We start from the raw sequence: 26,898 nt of genomic DNA, 5'->3' as shown, positions 1-26,898 counted from the left end.
AAATCCTATTCCCCCTCCTCCCATCTTGGAACCTCAAGACAGTAGCAGAGTTCCAGAGATGGTCCCAAATATTTCCAGGAGTAAAATAGTTATTATATTTATTTCGAACAAATGTGTACCTTCTATTTAAACAAATAGATTGAACACTGATTTACAGTACAGGGGTACTGTAGAGATAGGTCTCTGATGAATAAACCTACATTAAGATATGGCAGGTGTATGCGCTATCATTTGCACTAATGATCCCAAACTAATTGGTAGACAAAATCTGTGACATCATCAAATGATCTGAGACAGAAACATCGATGGGATTTCTGGTTGGGGACACGGTTGGGAAGGGGGACACATCCCCGAAGGGCTTTCAGGTCCAAGCACCCACATATGCTGTCTGTGCAGGTAGTGGGAGAAATCCTCGTGCAGGGAGTGGTGGAGAGCTGCCTTTGGAATGTCTTCTGCTTGCCGAACTCAAAGTGGTCAGCTCCTAAATAGCCCCAGAGGTAGGACGGTGACCGTCCCCACTTTACAGGGGAGAAAAGAGGCTTGTTTGCAGAGGTTAGGCCCCATGCGGAGGTCACCGAGCTGGAAGGTGGCCACCTTGGCACTTGAACGCCCAGAGCCAGGGGTGAGGCGGGAGAGGTGACTCGTCCCCTCCAGGCGCCTGGCCGCCGCCAGGTCCCGGCGCAGGCTCCGGGTGACTACCCCAGCCCGAGGGGGCGAAGGCCCGGGGCTGCGGGGTGTGTCAGGCGGAGGACGGGCTGGGCCGAGGCTCCCCCCAGGCATCCTTGGAGCGGCCGGGCCGTTCTGGAAGGTGGGTGACAGTCGTCTTCCCGAGCTCCCCCAGGCCCACCCGAGGTCCCGGCGGCCCGCCCAGGCACCGGGCTGGGCTGGGGCCGGGGGTCCGGGCGGAGGGAAAGGCCGGCCCAGAGCAGAAACAGGAGAAGGGAGAGGGGGAGGGGGGCAGGCGAGGGAAGGAGGCGGGGAGTCCTTCCTGGGGCAGGAACCCGGGCCCCCCTCGGCGGAGCCGGCCCGCAAAGCGATTCCGCAGATGGAAGGAATTAAGTGGGAGGGGGAGGGTCCTACGGTGATAGCGGGAGGAGGGCGGGGGGCGGGGGGCGGCGTGTGCGCGCGCGCCTGTGTCCGCGAGGGAGGGCGAGACCAACACCTCGGACTGGACGGAAATAGGAAAGACGACACACGCGCGCGCACACACACACACACACACACACACTTAGGGACACAGAGGCAGGGACCCAGGAGACACCAATCTGAAAGAGAGCGGAGAGAGACTGAGAAAAGAAGGAAAATCGGGCCGGGAAAACGAGTGGGGATGGAATCATCGCAGAGGACGCAGGAAGGAGACCCAGAAGAGCGCCAAGCCGAGCGGGAGCCGATTGATGAGGCCGGGGCGGCCCGGGGCTCCCGCAGGCTCCGGGGGGCGGGGCCCGCGAGGGGGCGGGGCCTGCGGGGGCGGGGCCTGAGGGGGCGGGGCCTGAGAGCCGGGGCGAGCGCCGACGAGCCCCGCTTCTCCGCTCGCCCCGCCCCGCTGCTCCATATTCAATGAGGCAGCCAATGGGAGGCGAGGACGGCGCCGGGGGGGCGGGGCCGCCGTGGACCCCGCCCCGGGAGCGGCCGCCGGAGGGGTCAGCACTGAGGCAGATAGCGGATCCCGGGCGGGGCGGGGCGGGCGGCGCGCAGGGGGCGGGCCCAAAAGTTTCCTGCCCAACTTTCGCTGCCTCCTTCCTCCGCCCGCGCGCGCCGCGGCTGCAGTCGGGGGGAGGCGGCGGCGGCGGCGGCGGCTGCGGGCGGCGCGCGGGGCGCAGGCACCGGCGATCGGCGGCGGGGCTCGCGCGGCGGGCAGTGGGCGCAGCTCCCCGGTGCCCGCCCCTCCGCTGCGGGGGGGGGGGGGCGCGAGCGGGCGGCCGGGGAGGGGCCGGCACCGCCGCCGCAAAATGAGCCTGCTGTCGGCCATCGACACGAGCGCCGCTTCGGTGTACCAGCCCGCGCAGCTGCTCAACTGGGTCTACCTGTCGCTGCAGGACACGCACCAGGCGAGCGCCTTCGATGCCTTTCGGCCCGAGCCGCCCGCCGGCGCCGCGCCCCCAGAGCTGGCCTTCGGGAAGGGCCGCCCGGAGCAGCTGGGCTCGCCCCTGCACTCCAGCTATCTCAACAGCTTCTTCCAGCTGCAGCGCGGAGAGGTGGGTGCCCCCACGCCGGGCCTTCCCTCTCCGCCCCGCTCTCCCTGGCCCGGCCCGGCCCGGCCCGGCTCCGTGGTGCCCGGCCCTGCTTGGCTTGGCCTCGCTCGGCTCTGCCAAACTCGCCGCCCGATGTCCCCGGGGCGCCGGGAGCGCGTCACCTCCCGGCTGAGCGCGGCTGCGAGCAGCTCGGGCGCAGGCGGGGCCCTCTTGCTCCTTCTCCCGGCCCGGGGCGCCCAGCTCGAAGCGGACTGGGCGGGAGGGGGGGGTGGGGGGAGCCCCGCTGGGTGGGGGGCTCCGGATTCTCTCCAGACAGCTGGGGCGCGGCCGGGGCGGGGAGCCCCTTCCAAGTGTCCTTCCCACGCCCAACCCCATCCCCCCCTTGGCCAGGGCTCGCTGGGACCGGGAGTGCAGATTCTGCTCCGGAGCTCCTCAGCAGGGGCCTAAAATCTTTTCTCCTCCGACCTCGGGGGAGGCTGACCCGAAGGGCACCCTGGAGAGCAGGGCTTTTCCTGCTGTTCCTGCACAGGGACCCCCAGATACATCCTCCAGCTGCGTGCCCTCCCCCAGCCACATAGGAAGTGGTTTTTGAGGGCTTGACCCCACAGACTGCGCTGTCCCCCCGCCCTCCCAGCCTGGAAGGAAATGAAAGGGAAATCCTCTTGAGCTCTTGGGAGGGGGGCTAGCCGGGGGGAGAGCTTTCAGCTGCCCAGTGCCTTCTCCAGAAACCTGGGCTGGCTGCTTTGCAAAGTCTGCCTGTTGGGTGGATTTGGTTACAAAGTGGAAGGGGCAGCGCGCATCTCCGCGAGCCAGATAAATACGCAGATTGCCAGGACCTCCCAGCCCCTTCGCAGAGGTCTTCTCCAGAGCTTTCCTAGATACCACTCCTCTCCCCTTTCAGCTGGACGACTCCTCCTCCTCCTCCTCCTCCTCCTCCACTCCTGCCTCTTTTGGGAATTACAGATACCCTTCTGTGGCCTTCACTCATCCATCTTCTGGCCGCTCTCCCTGCAAAAGTGCAGGGGGACGGGGTGGAGGAGAGGACACCCTCGAGGGCTCCTTTTCCTTCTAGACCTGAGCCCAGCAGTTAGTTTGAGGAGAGTCAGAGTTCTGAATGGGTCCGGGAGAAGGGCCTGTGTACGTGTGAGTGTGCTAGGGACGAGAGGGGGAAGCAGAGGGTCTCCCTCTCTGGTCCCATAATGTGTTCCTCTCTGCCAGTACTGACGAGGGGCAATGTGGGCATATAAAGCACTGGCCTGAGGCCTCAAGGCGGGCCAGTACTCGGCCGACTGAGAGGAAGACTGGCTGACCTGTGCTGGGCCAGTTGGGCAGAGTGGAGGGCAGTGAGCCTGCAGGGCCACCCCTTGGTGCCAGGCGAAAGTATTTGTATACCACAGCTCTTTGTAAACTGTAAAGCACTCTCTCCACGGGAGGCATTATTCTTGGCTGGAAATCTTTCTTTCTTATAAGAGACCCTGCCGCCTCTCTTCAGGGAACCGGCTTCAGTGACCAGTGACTTCGGAGGACAGTTTGCGAGTGCCTGGGTCTTTTACGTTGTAATCGTGCCAAACATTTGTTGAGTTCCTTGTGGCCCCTTAGGGAATCAGGGACAGGCCAGCGGGGGCCCCAGATCAGAAGACAGACAAGATGATACGACGTGAGTGGGAGGTGATTTCACGGGGGCGCTGTGGGAATCCCAAAGACGGTGACCGTGACCTGTATGAGCCCTCCCCTCTCACGGGTCAAGTGGGGGGTCCCTCATCAGCCTCTACCGGCCTCCCCCACTGCTCTGACCCTATGGTGGCCTTCTTCCCCAAATGTGGGACCCTGCTGAGAGGCGTGGGAGTTTAGGGCCATTCACAGTCTTCTCCAGGAGTCGGATGTGCCCTCTCTTGGAGATGTCTGACTATCCAGGATCCCAGCTGGTTCTCTGGGAAACCTGTCTCCGATCACTACTGCTGACCCCAGTTACCCCGCGAAGAGGTGTGTTCCCTCTCTGGAGCCACTGTGGAAGGAGCTGTTAAAGGCTCTGCAGAGCAATGGTAGAAAAGTCTCTTATGACCTGAGTTGGGGGGAACCCCCTACCCTGTCTCCGTCTGGGCCTCAGATCACATATTCGTCGAATTTAGTCTCTGCTGCACCTTAAAGTGTTATGTATGGGCCTGGGATTTGAGAGATACGCACACAGACAGGCTGCACTGGGGGAGCTAGAAGGGGCTCCTCGGATGCTCACAGGCCAGTAGTGGCTTCCTTGGAGGGGCTGGAGGGCTGTGCCTGCCGACTTCCCGAAGGCTTTCTTGGCTTTAGACCCACTCACTCTCACCCCTCACCCGCTTCGCCTCCTAAACCCTCTTGGAGCCCCCGCCGTGCTCCTGGGCTTTCCTGCGTCCAGGGCTTAGCCAGTGACCTAATATGTCTCCAAAATAGCAACTGGCTAAGAAGGTGTGAAAAAATGCCCCCCACCTGAATGCCACCAAGGGGCTGGTTGGAGAAGCAGCAAATCATGTGTGGGCCGGAGGGGACTCCAAGAAGGGACCCAGGGACTCAGGAGCATCGCCATTCTGTGCAAGGCCTGGCAGGCCTGGTGGCAGTGCCTGCGGATGTGACTTGCATGCTGACCGCTGACCACGGCCTGTCTGCACCAGTCCGTGTGCCAAGAGCCCACCCCCTCCCGCACCACCCCCGGGCTGCTCCCACCACAATAGCAAAACACCATGAATGCAGCTGGGATTTGGGCGGGGGGGTTGAGGACATGGGGCCACAGAAGCCCATTGTGCCCCTGGAACCTCAGCTCTGGAAGCTGAAGATAAGCCAAGGGTTCTGAGTGGAACACTGGCCCTGGGAGCAGAGGGAGATGCAGAGTTCGTGGGCAAGGGCAGGAGCGAGCACCACGAGGTGTCTTGGATGCTGGTGGGGGGCTCTTCAGCTTGTCCGCGTGTGGTAAGGGTGCCAGGCCAGAGCAGGCACAGACACTTCGCGCCGGTTCTGCAAAGGCCTCGGTCTAGTGTATGGGCCCTGGGAACTTCAGTTTCACCCCTGATCCGTGGCGACAACTCTGTGTCTTTAGAGAGAAACTCCTGGGGCTCTTGGCTGAGCCCCTCTTCTGTCCCTGTAGGTACCCAAGGAAGGCTGTTCTTGGAGTGGGGGTCTTCCCTGCCGAGTTTAGCTTGGAATTTAAATTCACAGCAGCGTGTGGGGGCTGTGGGGCTCCACCTCCAGAAAGGGAGAGGTACCCCTCTTGGTCGAGCATTAGCTCTTGGGCCTCTGAGAGAACCCCAGAACCCCTCCTGGGTTGTGCCTGTGCTCCCTCAAGAGGAGATAGGGCTGTCCTGCTCCAGGTCAGAGTCCCAGGGCAGCTGTTATCTTCCCCTCTTCCTCCAGGGGGAGACGGATGTGGCCCTGCAGTCCAGTGATGGCTTATGGAGGTTGGGGGAAGGGCTTTGGGTCAAATATGTTTGGAAAGCAGAAGACCATCCTTCCCTTGGAGACACACAATGCCCCCAGCGAAGGCTCTGAGCAGGCCTGCAGCATGCAACCTTTCTTCAACCCAGCGTTTCCATCAGTATTTGACCCAGAGAGCGTTGTGGGCATAGAGCATTTGGCAGTGTGGATCTGAACACCTCCAGGCCCAGGGACTGCTCCGTTGAGGCACACCTCTTCCTACCCTTGGGAGGGTCTTCAAGGAGCTGTTAACCCAGGCCCTCTCCCCAGCCACCCCTCCTCCCCGTCTTGTCCTAGCGCCATCACCTGCAGTGCTGAAGACCCTCTCCCCTCCACTGCCCAGGTGTGTCCCCTGGAGGTTGAGAACAGCAGCAGGGGTGTCACAAGGCTCTGTGCACAGGGCTTCAGCCCTTCTGCAGACGGGGCTGTTAGACCCTTAGAGGAGCCACTAAGGTGTCCTGCTTTAAAGGGCCCCGAGGTCTTGACAGTCTTCTGAAGGTTTTGTGTGTCACCTGTGCTGTCCCCAGGTGTAGATGAGCCTAGGCTGCCTGGCCAGGGTGGATGTGCAGAGCAAAGCCATGTATCTGTGTGAGGGTGGAGGTGTGCCTCAATGGGGCGGGGAGTGGGCTTCTGGGGCTGGAGTTCGTTCCTAGCAACTTTTGGGGTCTGTGCAGGTGTGGGAGGGGGCAGTGCCAGGTCCTAGGAGAAAAGGGCATTCTAGCCCCGCAGAGCTTGGGAGGCTGCCCGGCTCCCTCGGCCAGCCCTGGGAAGCCGAGCTCTGACTCAGGCAAGGAGGACCGTCATCCGAGGGCCTGTAGGCTGAGGTGGCCCGGTCCTCCCTCCATCAAATTAAGTTGATTGGGCAGGCCTGGACTCAGAAGGGAGGCCGCAGCCTGTGGACCTTCTGAGTCAGGTGGGAGGGAGGAAAGCAGGCAGGATTCGTAATTTGTAATTAGCAGCGGCAGAGAGCCAGGCTCCGTCGGCACCCAAAGGGGCGCCTTGCAGAGAAGACGGCCCCGACTCGCAGTGCCTTCCTCCTGGGCGGTGCTTTATCCTGCCATCTCCCATTTTACAGAAGAGAAAACAGGCCTGGCGAGTCACCCAGCAAGTCAGGGGCAGAGCTACATCTGGAACTCTTCCACACTCCGACTGCAGTTGGCTCTGTGGCTCCTCATGCTGGCTCTCACCTGGATCATTCTCTGGGCCCCGGGGCAGGGCAGGCCGTCACCAGGGACGGACGTTTTGTGGAGCTGCGATGCCTCTGATCTCAGATCTTTTGAGGAGTGGTGGGCATTGGCACATTGATCGCGGGTACCGGGTGTCCTGCTGTGTCCCCTTTCCAGCCACTCCCTAGGAACCTGGCATGGGGCTCCAAGGGACGCAAGTCCAAGGATGGCCTGGCTTGGGAGGGTCCAAGGATGGGCGCTGAGCACGTGCTGGCACTCTCGTCTCATACCGTAGCCTGCGTGCAGCATCCCCACTGTCCAGGCTCTTCAGGAGGGGGATGATACAGTCCGGGCACCAGTGGCATGACCAGGGCTCCAGCCTGGGTCTCAGGAGGCTTGGCCTGTGCTGTGTGGGTGTGGGCCTGGGCGTGGTGGCACGTAATCATTTATCCTGTCCTCCTCTGGCCATACCGTGAAGCTTCATGAAGACACAGCTTTGCAGTCGCCGTTGCTTCTACATCAGTGCTCTTGCCTGCCCTCAACAACTGGCAGAGGCCAACTTCTTTCTGGCACAAGAGGCTGCCCCTTCTCTGAGAGGCTTTCCCCAGCTGCCACGGGGGAGCACACCTCCCTCGAGCGTCCATGGCCCATGGAGGAAGGCTGTGCATGCTTCTGGTGAAGTGTGTCATAGCAATTGCTGTTGCTGAGGAATGTACGCTCTACGTGTGTGTGTGTGTGTGTGTGTGTGTGTGTGTGTGTGTGTGTCGACAGCTATGTGGTCAGCACGCCGAGAGTGGAAATCCTGCCTTTTTCTACCTGCAAGTCCCAGCTGCTGTTGCTTGGGCAGTGCCTGGGCCTTACAAGGTGCTCAGCGACGACGTGGACGGGGGGATGGCTGACTTGACTGCCCCGTCTCCTCCCGTCTTGCTTCTCCGGGGTTGTGACTCCACGAATGCTCTCCCCAGGCTCGTACCCCGTCTCCTGTTTCATCTCGCAGGAGGAATGTGTGTGGATTGCTTGATTGTTTGGGCAGAGCTGGCTTGGGAGATAGTAAAGCCCCATCCCTAGAGGTGTCCCAGCAGAGACTTAGGTGCGCTCATGGTTCTTGAGCATCTTTGGTTAGGGACCTCTTTGAGAATCTGAAGACTGCGAGAGTTCTCCTCCTCGCTCATGCACAGAGCACAGGCAGATGTGCCCACACAGACACACGCCTTTGCACGCGACTTCCAGGGGCTCATGGCACCCCTTGCATCAACAGCAGAGCCCAAGCCGAGGCCCCCTGCTACAGGGGCTGCAAACCTCAGGGGTACCCCCGGAGTGGCTGAGTATTAGAGTCCCTTTCAGCCCTCAGATTGTCAAACTCATGATTTCTGCTTTCATTCAACAACCACATCCTAGAGGTGAGAGGCAAGCGGTCCCCAATGCTGTGCTCTACCTGGGCAGAGGGCATCTGGCCATACAGTGTGAGCACCTGTCGGGTGAGCGGTGAGCTGGGCCCGGAGCAGGAGGGATGGAGTCCAGGGGGAGGGTCTCGCTGGGTCTTCTCTGCTGTGTCCCGGTGCCACCCAGCTCCTCCCTCTCCAGGTCTGGTCCCATTTCTCCCCACCTCCTGCTATCAAAAGGACTGCTTATTTAGGGTACAGTCTTTCACTGAGCTCTGGCTGCATGCAGGGAATTGTGTTTGGCCCCCGTGGGTGAATGGGCCTCCAGGAGGCCGTGGCGCCCCTGGGGGTCTTGGGCCAGGGGTTGCTGCCTCTGGCTACGGTTCGCCCTGCCACCTTCCGGGACCCCGGAGACAGGAGCAAAGCTGGGCTCTGACCACATCTTTAGTTGAGGTGTGAGTTCGCTTTCCCATCAGCCAACTCCCTGCCCAGCCAACAGGTTGTCTCCTTCTCTCCCTGAGGGCAGCACACATCCACCTGTTCCTGTGTGTGTGTGTGTGTGTGTGTGTGTGTGTGTGTGTGTGTGACTCTGGGCTGGAGCCCCAGACAGACCCGAGGGGTACAAGAAGTGCAGATCCCCTTGGAGAAGGGGTGGAGTCATTTGTGAAATGAATGGTTTCTTGTCTTAAAGAGAGGGGTGTGGGTGTGTGGTGTGTGCACATGTGCGCGCGCGTGTCTGTGTGTATGGAGGGGGCGTGGGGCGACTTTTTGGGATAAGAAAGCAGTTGTCCAGCTGATGAAAGAAGAGCTGGAGACTAGGATCAGAGATCCCCGCTGCCTCCCCTGCCTTCAGGGCCATCTCTGGCCTGGGGGGCGGGGGCAGGACGCCGCCTTTGCTCCGGCCACGTGTCCTCGGATGCTCCCCTTCTCGTGGCCTTGCCCACTGCCGTGTCCTTCCCTGCGTGTGTGCTTCCATCTCTGCTGGCTGTCCCTCCTCTCTTCTTGGCCCTGGTCTTCCTCCCCAGGGGAAGCCTCTCTGCACTTGCCCTGACTCCTGTCTACCCCCTGCCTGCTGTGCCCTCTTACTGTCTGGGAGGGGCACAGAGGCAGGGCAGCATGGCAGGCTGAGTCAGCCCTGGAATCTCTGCCTCCACACTCTGGGTCCCTCGCAGAACCCCCAGCCCGAGGGCCCAGACCCCTCACCCGGTCCAGACAAGGTGGGGGCTCATCTTGCCAGGGCCAAGGGGCTTGGCATTTATGAAGTCACAGGCCCCAGGAGGCTGGTCCGCACCTGATGTTTTCCTCTGGCTCTTTACTATAGGAGATGCCAAGCCTTGGAGGCCCTGGGGAGCTGAGATATAACAGGCCGACTGACCTGGGTGCGACTCTCCCCTTAGGCACATGCTGGCTGTTTTACCTTGGGCAAGTTACTCAGCCTCTCTGAGCCTCAGCTTTCAGGTCTATGAAATGGAGCCAATAATGCCCATCCAGATAGTGTTCTTGTAGGTAAAAGAAAACCAAGAAAGGGAAAGGATCCAGTCAAGTCTATGACACAGGCAGGATCAGAATAGATCTCAGCGTCTTCCCCTCTAACTTTCCCTGGCAGTCAAGCCAGAGCCTTGGAGAAGTTCCAGCCATGGGCAGGCGACGGATGCTCTGTCCCCCAGATATTGTACGAGGATCCCACACTTCCTGCTAGCTGCTGGGAGGACGGGGGAGGGAGAGATGGTCTCTTCAGGCTGGTGTTTTGTTCCCAGTGGCTTCCACCCACCCCAGTAGTGGGGCTGCCCTCAACCAGTGCCCAGAGCAGCTTAATCTGCGGTGAGGGTTCCTATTGACTCAGTCCATGGCAACTCAGAGACTCTCCAACCTAAATCTTTAAGATGTTAGGGCGTTCATTACCTTGTCTGTCTCAGGGTCACAGGCCTTTCCCCGCCTGTGATTATCTGCACCCAGGACAGTGGCAGGTGTGAGAGTGACAGGTCTGGGCTCTGGGGGTGATGGAACATCGCAACATCTTTGCCTTTGTCCAGCTTGTGGGGGAAATGAAGAGGCTGCAGAGCTCCTTCAGTCAAGGGCAGCAGCGTCACGGGTGATCCCCACCCAGCCTAGCCCCGATGCACAGGGCTCTGACTGTGACATCCAGGAGGCCCCTGGAGGTGGCAGGGACATCTGAGGCCAGAGGGGCCTCTGGAGCACCTGAGTCTGTGCTTCTCCCACTGCCCCTTGGAGCCAGAGGCCTGGGTCAGAGGAAAGGGTGGATTCGAGGCCACACCACTAGAGTTATAACCAGATTGAAAGCCAGGTCCTGGAGGAGGTTGGATGGACACAGAGGGCATCCTGGGGGTGGGGGCAGCAGGCACAGAACTAGAGGGGGAAAAGCAGGTGCCCCGTGGGACACCAGGAGGAGCAACGTGGCTGTTTGGGAATCAGGAGCAGACTGATGAAGGGCCTCACCCTCCAGCTCTAGGCAGTAGGACTCGGAGCAGGTGGTGCCCGTAGTGACCAAGTGCCCTCTGTGTGGTGGGCTCTGGGGGTGTTTTCAGTAGCTGGTGTCTGGACCTTCAGAAAGCAGGGATCATCAGTTTTGCCCTCCTTCCCTGTTTGCATTGTGTCGCATTTCGCAGATGGGAAGCCCACGAGGCCAGGCCTTCCTCCGCAGCCAGAGGGGGCGCACTGCGTGTCCTGGCCCCTGCTCTGTCCAGTTCCCACAGGCCGTGGAGAGGGCTGAGAGGCAACTTGCCTTTCACCTCTATGGCTGGAGCTCCTCAGGGCTTCGGAGAGGAAACAGCTTGCTGCCCCACCCGCCCCTTTAGCCAGCCGGCAAGCGGGACCTGTGGTCCTCGGGCCTGGCTGCATGCCCTGGTCTGTGCCCTGGGCCTCTCTGGGCCTCAGTTTCTCCATCTGGAACGTGCAAGTGGTTGGGTCAGCTGTTTGCTCCGTCCTTTCATCCTGAATCGGGGCTAGGGGAAGGGAGCTGGGGCGGCCAGGAGGGACAGGCCGGAGCACTCTAGGGAGGGAGAGGTGGTGAAGGGGAGAGCTCTGACCTAGCTTCCCTGACCCAGAGCTGCCTGCACCACAGAAGCTGTGACCCTCCTGGGGTGGGGGGTGCGGGGGTCGGGCTGCCAGGGAGAGGACAGGCCGCTCAGAGGCCTCTGGAGGCCCAGGGATGCCTGAGGGGTCGCCTGTGGGCAGCGCAGTGTGGCCACAAGATGGGGGAGAGGCTGTTCAGGGTGTAATTAATGCGCTTTTTGGCACCCACTAGACTTCCCCTTCCTCTTGACAGTTTGCTGCCAAAACAGTCCCGATTCCTGTGAACTTGCTTAAATCTTATCCAGAAAAAAGAAAAGAAAAGAGAAAGAAAAAAGCAAAAAGAAAGAACGGGGGGGGAAAAATGAAGAGGGTTGTTATTTGTGAAATTGCATTTCCCAGCCATGAGGGTGAGTCACACCATTTGGAGCTTGGAGTTTCTTGTTTGGATGAACTTTTCTCTGGGAGGCTGTCCTCCCTCAGGCCAGTTTGGGTGGGGAGAGGCCTCCAGTCAAGCTAAGGAGAGACCTTGGTGGTTGGAAAGTCCAGGTGCTCCCAAGGCCAGGTAGGGCTGGGCCAGTCTGGACAGACTGCTCCTGGGAGCTTTAAATTGCAGATCCGGGCTGGGGGGTTTGTGGGGGGAGGAGATTGGAGGGAGAGGGGGAGGGTTAGTGTTTCATGGGGAGAGGGTTTCAGTTTGGGACGATGAAAAAGCCCTGGAAACGGGTGGTGGTGATGGTCACACAGTAATGGGAATGTATTTCACGACACAGAACTGGACCCTTAAAAAAAAATAAACTATTAAAATGGTTGATCTTATGTGACGTATTTCTTACCACAATAAAACTGTAGGTTCCAGGCTCTCGGTCCCAGGTGACTGCTTGGGTAGGTCTGAGGTTGGGCCTAGAAAACTGTCTTTGTTAGATGTTTCTCAAGTCATTCGATACAAGTTTGAACATAGCTGCCTCATCTGTAAAATGGGGACAGTGACTCATAGGGGTTGGGACGAGCATCAGCTCTCTTCACGCGTGTGCAGTTTCTAGTACCCGGGACATCGTAAGTGCGCGGTAGATGCGACTGGTGTCATCCAATCCCATTGCCGTTGGACCCCTCCGCACGCCCCCGAGGGTTGGCCAGCATCGGCTCGCACGCCTCCGGGGATGGGGGACCCTCTGCCCGTCGGGGTGGACCACTCTGTCTTGGCCCATCCGTGAGCTGGAGAATCACCCTCACCCTGAATGCAGGCTGGTGTCGGACTTTCCACTGGTGCTGGCTTTCGTGGTAGCACTGGGCAGTGGTAGAGCAGAGATGGTCAGCAGGAGGCCTCGAGTTTTGCGCCCAGACGTCATGGGCTGACTGTGTATGTGGCCTGGGCTGCCCTGGACGTGGTGTCTGTGTCTTTTTTTTTTTTTTTTTTTTTCTTTTTTTCCCCCAGATCCTAGGGTCTAGTCTCCACCTATAGGAGAGGGAACAGAGGCCCAGAGAGGGAAAGGACGGGCCACAGGCCACATAGCAGGGTGTCCAGGCAGTCGGAAGATTGTGGCCCCCAGATGGTGAGGGCTGTGTCCTCTAGGAGGGAATGCCAGACCCCCAGAGAGGGAACAAGCGGGGCGGCCGAGGTGTGTGAAGGGTGCGCTGCTTTCTGCCCCCCTCCCTCCCTGCCCGCACTGGGGAAACGGAAAGGACTGTGCCCGCTCTGAGCCTCCATCTGCCCTACCTTCGTAAGGGACCCAAGGCAACTTCCTCGTGGTGGGGGAGCTCTCTTCCCCTCGTGGCCTGGGGACTTCCAGGAACAAGGCCGCCTCCCCATGAGAGCCAAGGCTCCCCAGGGTCTATAGTTCGCCCCCCGCGTCCTTGAGCACCTGCGCTGGGACCAGAGGATGCCCAGGCCCCATGCCCAGGTTTGTCATCGGCCCTCCTGGAGAAGCTGCCTCCTGACAGCCTTGGCCTTGCACCAGGAAAAGGCGACCATGGCTGTCCCCTGCCAGCCTCCCCACAGGCCCCACCTTTGCTAAATTCCAGTTGGGCCTGGCCGCCCAGAGCCCGTGACTCCTATAAATAGAGGCTGTATGCACCAGGAGGGGGCCTGGGCCGCGTCTGCTTTGAAGCCGGGCAAGACATCTGGTTCCTGTCAACTGGAGGTGGGAGACGTGGGGGAGGTGGGCCACTTCCGCCCGGGCTCCCCCAGGGCAGGCCCCGGCGGCCTGGGGCTCCCCGCACGCGGCGTGCGCAGGCCTCGAGCCACAGGACACCGCGCAGAGCCCCGAGCCTCAGTCTTCTCTCCTGTACAATGGAAACAAGACTCCAAGCCGATGCGCCTCTTTCTTGTAAGATGGGGAAACTGAGTCAGGAGATAACGTGACCTCACCGTAGCCTCCCCCCGGAAACCCTAGAGGTAGCTGACATGGCTCCTGTTTCCCGGATGGGGCCGTGGCCCGGAGAGGGAAGGGGCTCACCCGTGGAGGTGGGGTGTGAACTGAGCGGGCGGGAATTCCCGGCTGTGCTGCACACGCGTGTGCCCGAGGGCGTTTCCTGGGGGAGCCCTCACGCCTGTGTCCCCCGCAGGCGCTGAGCAGCAGCGTGTACAAGAGCGCCTCGCCCTACGGCTCCCTCAACAACATCGCCGATGGCCTCAGCTCCCTCACCGAGCACTTCTCGGACCTGACCCTCACCTCGGAGACCCGCAAGCCCAGCAAGCGGCCCCCCCCCAACTACCTGTGCCACCTGTGCTTCAACAAAGGACACTACATCAAGGACTGTCCCCAGGTAAGGCAGCCGCCTTCTCTGGGTGGAAGGCGTGCGACGGCCCCCACCCCAGGGCCCCTGCCACGAGCACGTGGCCGCGTGGTCCCCTGGCCTCCACGTCTTTGTCCCTCTGGTATTTCCGAGGCTGGCTGGTGGGGATGGGACGGAGTCCCCGCTTGGGGCTGCGCTGGCTAGTGAGGGGCCCTGGGCGAGGGGCCCCCAGCCCAGGTTCTGGGCCCTCACATCTCCACCAGCCTTCTGCGGGGTGGGTCCTGTTACAGTGGGGCAGGATGGGGGCCAGCGGCCTCCTCGCAGCTCTCCCGAGAGAGACCCCATCTCCTCACACTCACAGGGAAGGAATGCGGGCTCTGGGCCAGGAATCCAATGTGCACCCCCTCCCCCAGACCCCACCTCTCCCTCCTCTGTGGCAGTGCTTGCTCCGTCTCCTGCCTGTGAGGGAGGAGGGGAGAGGGCCTTGCCCCTGACTTTGTGCCCCCAGCGTAGGTCTGGGTGGAGGCCTCAGGCGCCGCAGGCCGGGCATCTCTCTTGGGGTGGGAAGGGGGCCCCGTCTCCCACCCAGTGCTTCGTTCTGACGGGGTGGGGCTCCTGGGGGCAGATCCCCTCACTCGGAGATAACCCCTGACTCTGACAGATGTGGCCTTGGGATCCTGGGGAGAGAGGTTAGGGCTGTTTGAAGTACAGTACAAGATGATCGGGGATTCTTTTTCCTGTTATTTTTTCATATTTTCTGATGTTTTTATAATGTGTATTTTTACTTTTATTTTACGTATGTAATGGAAATGGGATCCTGGAAACTCAGAAAATCCATGTAGTCGTACCCTCCAGATGTTACAAGCCCAGGGTGCGGTTGGGTGGGGCTGGGTGCCTCCGGACCAATGGGAGGCCGAGATGTGCTCGTTGCTCATTGCTCTTCTCAGAGGCTGTGCCATGCTGCAGGTCCTCCTCGCTGCATGAAGTGTGGCCAGGCACAGCTGCATCAGTGTCGCCTGGGAGCTTGTTAGAAATGCAGAATCTTAGGCCCAACCCATGACTGTGTTTTAGTAAAAGTCCCAGTGATTTGAGTATACCAGTGATCTCAGCCTCCCCCCACCCTCGGTCAAGAGAAGCCCGCCCCCGCCCCTGAGTGCGGGAGCTGGCCCGCTGGAGGCCGTCCTCCAGACCCACACCCCAGTGGGCCACGTCTGCCCTCGGTGTACGATGTAAGCCAGGGGCCCTTGGCATCCGGAGATCTCAGCACAGAGAAAGGCCCCAGCCCCCAGGGGTTCTCTGAGTGGGATGAGGACCAAACAGGCAGCTAAGGATCTGGTTGGTCCTCAAGGATGTGCCCCTGGCCCACCCAGACAGCAGCCCCTTGTGCCATCCCTGGCTGAGCCCCCACGAGGGGACTCTCAGTCACCTACCATACCTTGGAAACGTCCCTTGTCATCTCCTGCCTGTCGCCTGTGCTCACAACTACCCAGTGTGTCGGGTCTCCTGCTAGCCTCTTGTTAACGTGCTGCTTTGTGGGAATCAGGTACTCGCACAGGCCCATTGAGCCAGTCCGGGGAGGAGCTGGAATTTTAACCCTGGCCGGCAGGTGACACTCAGACACCCGCAGTGGCTCTGGGGGTTCCGAGGAGGTGTACCCATGCCGAGTGGGCAGCCTGGGAAAGCCTCCAGGAAAAGGAAGGCTTGAGTGGGCTTGGCAGGTTGCTGGAAGAAGGGTGGCCAATCTCCAGAGGCGAAGGAGGATGAGGCAGAGGAGGAGGGGTGGTGAGGGTGAGTGTGTGAGTGTGCACGTCTGGTCAACCCTCTCTCCAGAATGGGTCAGAGCTCTTTTAAATGTGGGGGCAGAGGGTCCCTGACCTCAGTGCCTCTCAATTTCCACCATGGTGCAAACCTCGGTTCTTCCTTAATATGGATTCCATAGCGGGTTCACTTGTGCCGAGCTCTTCACTCTGCTGCAGAAGGAGCACCAGCCCGTTTACAGGTGAAGACACAGAGTCTCAGAGAGCTGAGTGCTGGCGAGAGGGAGGAATGTCTGTGACCCAGGCTTGGGACCTCAGTGCCCTTTGCATTCTTGATCATCCATACCAGTCCAGGCTGAGACACCCATGGCTGGTGGGGCCTCAGTTTACCTCTGAAGCTGGTAGAGGCCCTCTTCCAGCTCCACTGCAAACCTGATTCTATCAGAGACTCCTGTGGGCCCAAGGGCTACCCTCCACCTTTCATGAGGGTTTCATCATCTGTAAAACTAACACATAGAATTTATTGTGAAGATTCAAAGAAGTAATGCATGGAAAGTGCTTAGCACGGTGTCTGGCATACAGTAAGCACTCAATAAATGTTGGCTAGCATTATTTTTTTTTTCTCCCTTGGGTAACAATGGAGAGTGTGCCTATTTGGTGAGGTACTAGGCATTTTGGCAGGCTGGAACGTAATTAGATGTTCCCCACCCCTCACCTGACCCCGAGCTCCAGGGGCAGGTGCTGGCCTAGATTCATCTCTGTACCCTGCATGCTGGCTCAAGATACGGCACACAGCAGGTGCTCGGTATAAAGTCTTCCGGAATGAAGGAATGGACAGACAGGGCTTTTATAAGCCATGGAAACCTCTGTTTCAAATGAAATATGAGCTCAACATATATGATAGTTAAAAGTGGAGAGGGAGGGACGCCTGGGTGGCTCAGCAGTTGAGCATCTGCCTCCGGCTCAGGGCGTGATCCTGGACTCTCGGGATCTAGTCCCACATCGGGCTTCCCGCGTGGAGCCTGCTTCTCCTCCCACTGCCTATGTCTCTCTGCCTCTGTGTCTCTCATGAATAACTAAATAAAATCTTTATTAAAAAAAAAAGTGGAGAGGGAATGCTTGTTTTGGTAACACCTTTAGTGAGATATAATTCACAGAACACGTGATCGACCCATTTGAAGTGTGTAAGTCAGTGATTTTCGGTATATTCTCAGAGCCACTCAACCATTACCTCAATCAACCATAGAACATTTTATTTAGTTAAGTAATCTCTACACCCAGTGTAGATGCTTGAACTCATGACCCCAAGATCAGGAGTCACATGCTTTACCAACTCGGCCAACCAATTGGTGCCCCAATTGTAGAACATTTTTATCACCTCAGAGAGAAACCTCATACTCTAGCTATCACCACCCCCTGGCTCCCCAACCCCTAGCAACCAATAATCTACTTTCTATCTCTATAGATTTGCCTATTCTGGACATCTCGTATAGACAGAACCATATAACATGTGGTCTTTTGTCCCTGGATTCTTTTATTTAGCATATTGCTTTCAAGGTTCATCCATGTACATAGTAGCATTTAATCGGTTCCATGATTTGGGAAGTGTTCCATCCTGTTCTATGTCCTGGAAGAGTTTGTGAAGAATTAATATTAATTCTTCTTTGAATATTTGGTAGAATTCACCCACGAGGCCATCTGAACTTGGGCTTCCTTTTGTGAGGTAGATTTCTAAAATTATGAATTCAGTCTCTTTTTGTGTTAGAGATCTATTTGGATTTTCCATTTCTTCTTGAGTCAGTTTCTGTCGTTTGTGTATTTGTAGAATTTGTCTGTTTCATCTAAATTGTCAAATTTATTGGCATGCCGTTGTTCCTAATATTCTCTTATAATCTTTGTCATTTCAGTAAGGTTGGTTATAATGCCCCCCTCCTTTATTTCTGATTCTTGTAATTTGAGTCTTCACTCTTCTTTTTCGTGGTCAGTCTAGCTAACGGTTTGTCAGTTATATTGAACTTTTCAAAGAACCAACTTTTGGTTTAGTTGATCTCTTGCACCCGTTTTTGGTTCTCCATTACGTTACTTTCCACTCTAATCTTTTAAAAAAAATTGTGGTAAAACATGTGCAACATGAAGTTTACCATTTCAACTATTCTTACGTGTACAATGTAGTGGCATTAAGTACAGTTGACTCTTGAGCTACATTGGTTTGAACTATGTGGGTCCACTTGTGCACAGATTTTTTTTTCAGTACAATAACTATTTTCTCTTCTTTATGATTTTCAAAATAACATTCTCCCTTTTCTAGCAAACTTTATTATATAGAGCATAGAATACATGTAATATACAAAATATGGGTTACTTGACTATTTTTGTTATGGGTAAGGGTATATTAGTAGTTAAGTTTTGGGGGAGTCAAGAGTTATACACACAGATTTTTGACTGCTCTTGGTGGGGGTTGGTACCTCAACCCCCATATGGTTCAAGAGCCAACTGTACATTCACATTGCTGGGCAACCATCACCACCATCCATCCATGAAACTCTCTTTATTTTGTGAAACTCTGTACCCATTAGGCAATAACCCCCTCTCTTTCCCTTCCCTAGCACCTGGCAACTACCATTCTACTTCCTGTTGCTATGAATTTCACTCCTCTAGGGACCTCATATAAGTGGAATCACACAGGATTTGTTGTTTTGTGGTGGCTTATCTCACTTGACATGTCCTCAAGGTTCATTCATGTTGTAACAAGTTTCAATTTTTCCTTTCTTTTTTTTAAGGCTGAATAATATTCCAGAGAGTGTGTGTATGTGTGAGTGTGTGTAGACCACATGTTGTTTATCTTTGTCCATCAGTGGACAACTGGATTGCTTCTACCTTCTTGGTGTTGTGAATACTGCTGTTAGGAACATGCGTGTGCAGATAACTCTTTGCAGATAACTCTTTCTTCCAGTTCTTCATTCTCATCTTTTATTATTTACTTCCTTCAGCTTGTTTTAGGTTTAGGTTTGTTTGCCGTTTTTCATCCAGTTTCTTGAGATGGAAAGTTAGGGCACTGATTTTACAACTTTCTTCTAGAGGTATAAACTTTCCTCTGAGCTGCATCCCATAATTCTGTATGTTGTATCTTCCTTTTTCATTCATCAGAGTATTTTCTGATTTCCCTGATGACTTCTTCTGTGACCCACTGGTTATTGAGGAGTGTGTTGTTTAATATACACAATTTTGCGAGTTTCCCAAATATCTTTTTTTTTAAAGATTTTATTATTTATTCATGAGAGACACACACAGAGAGAGGCCGAGACAGAGGCAGAGGGAGAAGCACGCTTCCAACAGGGAGCCTGATCCCAGGACTCTGGGATCATGATCTGAGCCGAAGGCAGATACTCAACAACTGAGTTGCCCAGGCATCCCTCCCAAATATCTTTTTTTTTTAATTACTTTTTTTTCAAATATCTTTTAAAAATGATTTCTCCTTGGGGTGCCTGGGCGGCTCAGTCAGTTAAGTATCTGCCTTCGGCTCAGGTCATGATCCCAGGGTCCTGGGATCAAGCCCCACATCAGGCTCGCTGCTTGTTCACTGGGGAGTCTGCTTCTCTCTCTCCCTCTGCCACTTCCCCTGCTCATGTGTGTGCTCTCTCTCTGTCAAATAAATAAGTCAAATCTTTTTTTTTTTTTAATGAGTTCTTCCTTTATTCGATTGTGGTCAGCGAACACACTTTGTATTATTTTGGTGCTTCTAAATTTGTTGTGGTTTGTTTCATAGCATTTGGGCTCTCATCGAGAATGGTTCATGGGCACTTGAGAAGAGTGAATTATGCTGTTGGTGGTTGGAGTGTTCCATAGGGTCTGTTAGGTCTAGTTGGCATACGGTGTGGTTCATGTCTTCTGTGCCCTTGGTAATATCCTGCCCTGTTCTCGTAACCATTACCATAAGTGTGGGAGTGTTGAAATCTCTATTACTGTTCAATTAACTATTTCTTTACTTCAATTCTCCCAGTTTTTGCTGCATGTATTTTGGCGCTCCTTTGTTAGCTACATCTATGTTTATACTTGTTGTATTTTCTGGTGACTTGATCCTTTTATTGTTCTAAAGTGTCCCTGTTTATCTCTAATAACAGTTTTTGTTTTAAAGTCTAATTTGTCTGACATTAGTGTAGCCAGCTTCCTTGTGGTTACTATGTACGTAAGAGATCTTTATCTTTTTACTTTCAATCTGTTCATATCTTTAGATCGAAATTGTGTTTCCTCTAGACAGCATATAGTTGGATCTTGGTTTGCCTTTTATTCACTCTGACAATCCCTGCCTTTTGCTTGGATTGTTTGATCCATTCATAGTATTGATAATGCTATTGTTAATGCTCTTCTGGTATATGTGATTATTGATATAGTTGGATTTAGGTCTGCTGTTTTACAAATTATTCATGTCTCTTTTGTTCCCCTGTTTGTCCTGCACTGATTTCTTTTTCATTGAGGGATACTTTTCTAATGTGACATTTTGATTTCTTTAATGATGTTTTTTACTTATTTATTTTTTATTTTTTAAGCTACTAGTAGCTGCTCTGGGACTTGTTTTACATATCTTAACATATAAGATCTACTTCAAATTTATACTAACTTAATTCCAGTGAGATATAGAAATGTGACTCCTTTATAGCTTGATTCTCTTTTCCTGATTTTTGTGGCATTATTGTTAGACATGTTACATCTATGTATGTTGCAAATTCAACAATACTTGTTATAATCATTACTTTATAAAATTTTATGTGTCTCAGAGAAGCTGGAAGAAGAAAAGAGAGCAATCTACATCATTGCTTTTTGCATTTTAGCCCTCTTGTTTCCAGTTTCTAGCTCTCTTCATTTGTTCCCATGAACTCAAGTTACCACCTGGAGTCATTTCCTTAGCCCAAGACAGATAGGCTTCCACTTGACTCCTCTGTGCTATTATTGGTAAATGTCTTACATTTCCAAATGTTATAGGACAGGCAGTACAGTTATATACATGTTGTTTTATCCATTTTCTTTTCTTTTTTCTTTCTTTATATTTTAAAAGATTTTATTTGGGGCAGCCCCGGTGGCGCAGCGGTTTGGTGCCACCTGCCGCCTGGGGTGTGATCCTGGAGACCTGGGATTAAGTCCCACGTCGGGCTCCCTGCATGGAGCCTGCTTCTCCCTCTGCCTGTGTCTCTGCCTCTCTCTCTGTGTCTATGAATAAATAAATAAAATCTTAAAAAAAATAAATAAAAGATTTTATTTATTTATAAATAAATAAGCAGGGAGCCCAATGCCAGTATCGATCCCAGGATCCCGGGATCATGACCTAAGCTAAAGGCAGACATTTCACTGACTGAGCCACCCAAGTGCCCCCCATTTGCTTTTTAAATCACAGAAGAAAGAACAAACCCATGATTTTATGCTGTCTTTTATAATTACATAACCTCCTTATCAGAGCTTCTTGTATCTTCCTGTGTATTTGCATTACACCTGGGTTCACTTGCTTTCAGCCTGAACAACTTCCTTTAGTAATTCTTGAAAGGTTGGTGTGCCAGCAATGAATCCTGTGTTTTTGTTTATCTGGGGATGTCTTTATCTCACTTTGATTTCTTAAAGATAGCTTTGCAAGGTATAGAATTCTTGGCTGATAGTTTTTTTCCCCCTCCCTTGTGCACACTGAATGTTACCCTACTGCCCTCTGGCCTTCATAACTTCTGATGAGAAGTCAGTTGTTAATATTATTGGAATTCCATTGGGAATGCTGTATTATTTTTCTCTTGCTGTTTTCAACATTTTCTCCTTGTTGTGACTTTTAGCAGTTTTACTACCACACGTCTATTTGTGGATCTCTTTGTGTCTCTCCTACTTGGACTCTGTTGAGCTGCTGGGATGTGTTGACTAAGGTTTTTCATTGGATTTGGGAGTTTTCAGCCATTATTTCTTCAAATGTTTTTTTCTACTCCTTTCTCCCCTCTCCTTTTATGGAATGATTTTTGAGTGGTCTAAGTGCTTTTAAAATCTTAAATGGTCTAGGCTGGAAGCAGAATGTGTGGAACCCTAGGCAGCTCTGCCTAGGGCCTAAAGCTACTGTGAGGCTCTGGGCTCTGAGTGAGGTCACAGTGAAAGTGTGGTTAAAGCATTCACTGCCGATAGCCTGGGTGGTGGTGCACAGGAACCAGGAGATACTTTGTGGCCCCCTGTGCAGTCAAGAAAGCCAAGATGGGTTGGGGCTGCCAGCTTTAGTGGCAACAAAAATCCCAACTGGCTATGAGAGAGGCATGATTGCTATCTGTTAGGCCCACCTGCAGGGTTGCCCGTGCACTTCGTGTTGGCTTCTACACCTCAGCATGGCGGGCTGTGAAGACCTGAGTAGCAGCATTTTGCTCTGAGCCAGCTGCACTTGAGCCTGCACGGGTGTGAGTGGTGGTGGTGGGGGTTTGGCTCGGTGCCACTTCTGTGCTCAGGAGAGAGCAGGGCCCAGGACACACTACAGAGTGCAGGAGACTGGTACTCTGTTAACTGATGTTTTTCCAACCTTAAGGGTGGAGAGAGGTGTCCAGAGTTCAGCCATCGGAATGATGGGGCTTCTCGTAACTCCTGGGGGCAGTGCAAGGGGGATTGGGTACTACAGGAAGACTGGGATCCCCCTGAAGCAGATGCAGAAGGTGCTGGAAACCAATTACCAATGATGCTGAAGGGCAGCCCCTCTTTGTGGGGTGAGGCTGTGCTGGGCCAGGGTCCATCTCCAGCCAGTGTCAGCACTGGCTCTAGAAAGTCCAGGAGTTAAGAACATCTATGATTCAGTTCTTGAAAAATCTGCCTCTGTGGCTATTTCCACACCTTGCCAGGCCTTCAGCTCCAGGGTAATAATAATATTAACAACAATGATACTGGGATGCCTGGGAGGCTCAGCAGTTGAGCATCTGCCTTTGGCCCAGGGTGTGATCCTGGGTTCCTGGGATTGAGTCCTGCATTGGGCTCCCTGCAGGGAGCCTGCTTTTCCCTCTGCCCGTGTCTCTGCCTCTCTCTGTGTCTCTTATGAATAAATAAATAAAATCTTAAAAAAAAAAAAAACCAACAGTGATACTAGTCTGTACGTGCTGAGTTGACCACTGAGCTAGGTGTGAAATATGCATTAACTCATTTAGTTTTCTGAAAAGCTCTATCAGGTCAATTCCCAGATCATAAAACTGAAGCCCAGAGAAGTGAAGTGACTTGCCTAGGATCATGTAACTAGAAAAAAGCAAAGATGGAATTAAAATGTAGGTTTTCCTCATTCTAAAGCCCATGCTTTTTATTTATTTTATTTATTTTTTTAGAGTGGGGAGGGGCAGAAGGAAAGGGAGAGAGAATCTCAAGCAGACTCCTTGCTGAGCATGGAGCCTGACTTGGGGCTTGATCACACGGCCCTGAGATTAAGAACTGAGCTGAAATCAAGAGTCAGATGCTCAACTGGCTGAGCCACCCAGGCCCCCCACAGAGCCCATGTTTTGTTAATTAGATTCTCTGATCTGCCCTAGCATCCAGGCTTTGATCTTCACTGTCCTTCTCAGAAAGTCAGGGTTCTTTCTTTATTTATTCATTTAAAAAATGTTTTTAAGATTTTATTTAAATTCAAGTTAGTTCACATACAGTATATTATTAGTTTTAAGAAAATCAGGGTTCTTTAAAAAGATGGGTTATTGGAAATGAAGAGGGACAAGGACCATATGAGTGGAGTCTGTAGCAGACCTGGCCTGGCCAGGTTGTTGTGTCTGGAAGACTGCACCACTGGCCTGGCCCAGGGGTGTCTGCGGCCCCCAGTGCAGTCAAGAAGGCTGGGGCGGTTGGGCTGTCAACTCTGGCGGCAGCAAAAATCCCAGCTGGCTATGAGAGAGGCATGGTTGCTATCTGCTGGGCCCACCTGCAGGGTTACCTGGGCACCTCCTCTTGGCTTCTGCACCCCCATGTGGTGGGCTGTGATGACCCGAGTGGCAGCATTTTGCTCTGAGCCAGCTGCACTTGAGCCTGCATGGGTGTGGGTGTTGGTGGTGGGGGCTTGGTTTGGTGCCACCTCTGTGCCCAGGACACATGATCTGTCCAGGACAGAGCTGAGCCCAGGACATGCTACAATCGCCCAGGTCTTTCTGAGCTCCTACTATGTGCCAGGCCGGTGCTAGATAAGGCCCTGTACCTGACCTCGGTGGGATGGGCAGAAACACTGCTGGCTGTTCAGGGTGACCAGTGCTACAGTTGAGGCTTGCAGGGAAGGACCAGCTCAGTCTGGGACTTTGTGTGAAGCCTCCCAGAGGAGGAGTCTAGAACTGGGGTGGGGAAGGCTTCCAAGCAAGTGTGTAAATAACGGGGGTTTGCTTTCCGGGAAGCGCGAGCCCTTGGCTGTGGCTGGCGCACTGGGTGCCTGTGGGGAGGAGAGGGAGGTGTGGCCACAGCAGGTGGTGAAGGGCCTGCGTGCCAAGCTGCACAAACTTGGACTTTATCTGGAGGGCAGGGGGAAGCCATCCAAGGGTTTAGGTGACATGCTCCGATTGGCATTTTGAAAGCTCACACTGGTGGCAGGTTGGAGGCCAGGCTAGAGGAGGCAAGACAGCAAATAAAACCAGTCCAGTAACATGGACGGATGATAAGGCCAGATATTAGGCAAGGAAGGGTGAGCAAAGGTTGGAGGTGAGGGGACAAATTCCAGACACTATAAGAAAGTACTACCTACCCATGGGGCATGGTGACCACTCTGGGCCACCCTTCCTCATCTCCAGAATGTATCTGTGGTTTGGGGTCAGCGCAGGACTCCCCATCCTGATGGCCCACTCAGCATCTCTGTCTGGAGGAGGCCAGGGCGTGGATGAGGGGGGGACGTCCAGGACCCAGCGTCCTTGCCCTCAGCCCTCTGTCCCCCCTTCCTGGCGGTCAGGCCCAGCCGCACTCAGCCTGGCAGCCTCCATCAAGCCCTGAGCTGGGAGCAGAAATCCTCCAGGCTCTCAGGCTCCAGCAGTCCCAGGACGTTCTCTGTGGTGGTGGTGGGGAGGCTGCTTATGTCTTTGAGGGAGGTCTGAGGAGTTCATCACCTGTGCGTCCGGTGTCCAGTGAAGGACCGGGCACTGTGAGGGGGCCAGGGAGGGCCTGAGCCCAGGGGAGCTGCCGTTCCTGAGTCAGCATGCCCAGGGCTGCTAATGAAATCCAGATGTCAGACAGAAAACAATCATCGCCCCCACCCATCTGGCAGCTCGGGTTACTTGGAGATTGCAAAAGAAGAAGAAAAATAGAGTGGGGAGAGAATCGATCCTAGAACAGCTGAAACCTTAGAGGCGCGACGTAAATAGTTTTGGGGTCTTGCTCAGGCGAGGGACAAGAGGCCAGGGGAGAGCAGAGGCTGGCCCAGGCCTCCCTGCTCCCTGACCCCGATCTCGGCAGCCCCTGGACCCCAGCCCTTGGACGGCTCCCCAGGCCAGAGCAGGCTGGGCCCCGGGGGGCTGTGAAGGAGGCAGGGAGGGCTGTGGCCACCAGCGCCTGTCCGACCCCTACCTGGAGTTTCCAGCACCCCCCATGCCAGCCCTGACCTGGGGTTCCTCCAGGAGCCAGAGGGACTGGAGCCTGGGGAGGGGACGGGCGGAGAGGGACTGAGGGCCCGCAGGATTTTCCCTGCAGGAGCCTGGGCTCAGGACCATTGATTCGTTCAGAGCCATCAGTGTGCTGGTGGGGAAACCGAGGCTTTCTCACAGCACCGGGCTAGGACTACATGTTACGGGATATCAGTAGAGTAAGGAAGGAAGAAAGGAGGGGAGAAGAAGGGAGGGAGGGAGGAAAGGCAAACAGCGTCATTATGGGACTCCAGCGAGGAAGGGCTGGCCCGGGACTGGTGGCCTGTGTGTGTATAAGGTAGTTTTGCAGGGGTTGCTCCGGGCCCAGGGGCTGGCCTCGGGGCCCAGGGGCTTGGGCCGTGGTGTTCCCCTGCTTGGCACAGGACTGGAAATGTCTCAAGCGCTCAGGGAATGTTAGCCGGGATGGGTGTTGACGGGGTGGGGGTGCGGGGGACGGTGTCAGGGCCTCCCGATTGGCATAGGTGCCGGTGCCGGTGCTGGAGAAGGACCCCAGGCCCGGTGCCGCAGCCTCTTCTGAGACTCCTTCCTCGGGGCGTGGTAGTTCTGAGCACAGACCCTGACGCCGGCCCTCCGGGGTGCGACCCCCCCCCCCCCGCCCCGGAATGTCCCAGCTTCGTGTCTCTGGGCCTCAGTTTCTTCCTATGTAAGACAAAGATGATGGGCTGTTGGGAGGCTAATGAGTTATTTTATCTGTAGGGCTTAACAGAGAGCCCGGTACCTCATACACACGCGAAGTGTCAGCTGCTGTGATTGCCTGAATGACCGTCACCACCGATAGGCTTCAGGCTGTTTGAGGACACCCCAGAGGTCTGAGAAGTGCTGCAGGGCTGTGGGCTTATCAAAGGGGCCCGGCCCTCCCATCCCACCCTGGTGCCCCAGAGGGGGCTGCCTCTGGGATGGGCCCTAGAGGGGCCGAGGGACGGTCACAGCCTTGGGATGAGGGCTGGGACAGGTTCTTAGGACTTTGGGTCACCTGGGTTTGTTTAACGGGCAGGAAGTCAGGGACTGGGTCCCGGGGGCTCCATTTTGCCCAAGTGGGTGCTCCAGGAGGAGGACTCTGGGGCATGGCTGGAGGATGCCCTGTGCCCCTGTGGGCTGTCCGCTCTGGCCCTGGCACAGGCCAGTGGGAGCAGCTGCGGGGGGTGGGGATGGAGGGGCAGGTGCAGGGCGTGGGGGCTCCCTGGGCAGCCGCTTGCGCATCCTTCCTGCGGTCCGAGCCTGGCAGGAAAGAGTCCTAGAGGGCCAGTTTCACATCCTCAGCTGCCAGTTCTCCTTTTAAGTGGACCACAGATGGTGACTCGGAGCCCCTGGCAATGAAGTTGGCCTTACCTTCTCGATCTCTGCCCCTGGGCCCTGAGGGACACAGATGTTGGCAGAACTGGGGGGCCAGGACCCATCCCCGGTCCTTGAACCGCCTGCAAGCTCTAGTGGATGGAGGGCTGAAGCCAAGCCGTTGCATCCTTGGGCTGAATAGCTCCCCAGTGTCACTTCCTCCAGGGAGCCTTCTCTGATCTCTCCTGTTCCCCAAGCCCCAAAGGGACTGTTTTCCTCTGAACACCTGAAGGACCCCATTCACTCACTCATTAATTCCTCACTTGCCCATG

The 26,898-nt window shown here is 55.2% G+C and overlaps 1 protein-coding gene across 1 annotated transcript in view; it reads left to right on the top strand.

Moving 5' to 3' along the window:
* The first annotated feature begins 1,873 nt into the window (after positions 1–1,873).
* Positions 1,874–26,898, top strand: part of ZCCHC24 (zinc finger CCHC-type containing 24) — a 60,580-nt gene continuing 35,555 nt past the window's right edge. Inside the window, exons 1-2 of the mRNA XM_077895186.1 lie at positions 1,874–2,195; positions 13,777–13,977. Coding sequence (XP_077751312.1) covers positions 1,950–2,195; positions 13,777–13,977 — 447 coding nt within the window. The 5' untranslated portion in view covers positions 1,874–1,949. The remainder of the gene's footprint in view (positions 2,196–13,776; positions 13,978–26,898) is intronic.

This window comes from Canis aureus, chromosome 4 (genome assembly GCF_053574225.1).
Source record: "Canis aureus isolate CA01 chromosome 4, VMU_Caureus_v.1.0, whole genome shotgun sequence".
NCBI lineage: Eukaryota > Metazoa > Chordata > Mammalia > Carnivora > Canidae > Canis > Canis aureus.
The sequence above is the reverse complement of the archived record's forward strand: the minus strand, read 5'-3'. Positions and strand labels throughout refer to the sequence as shown.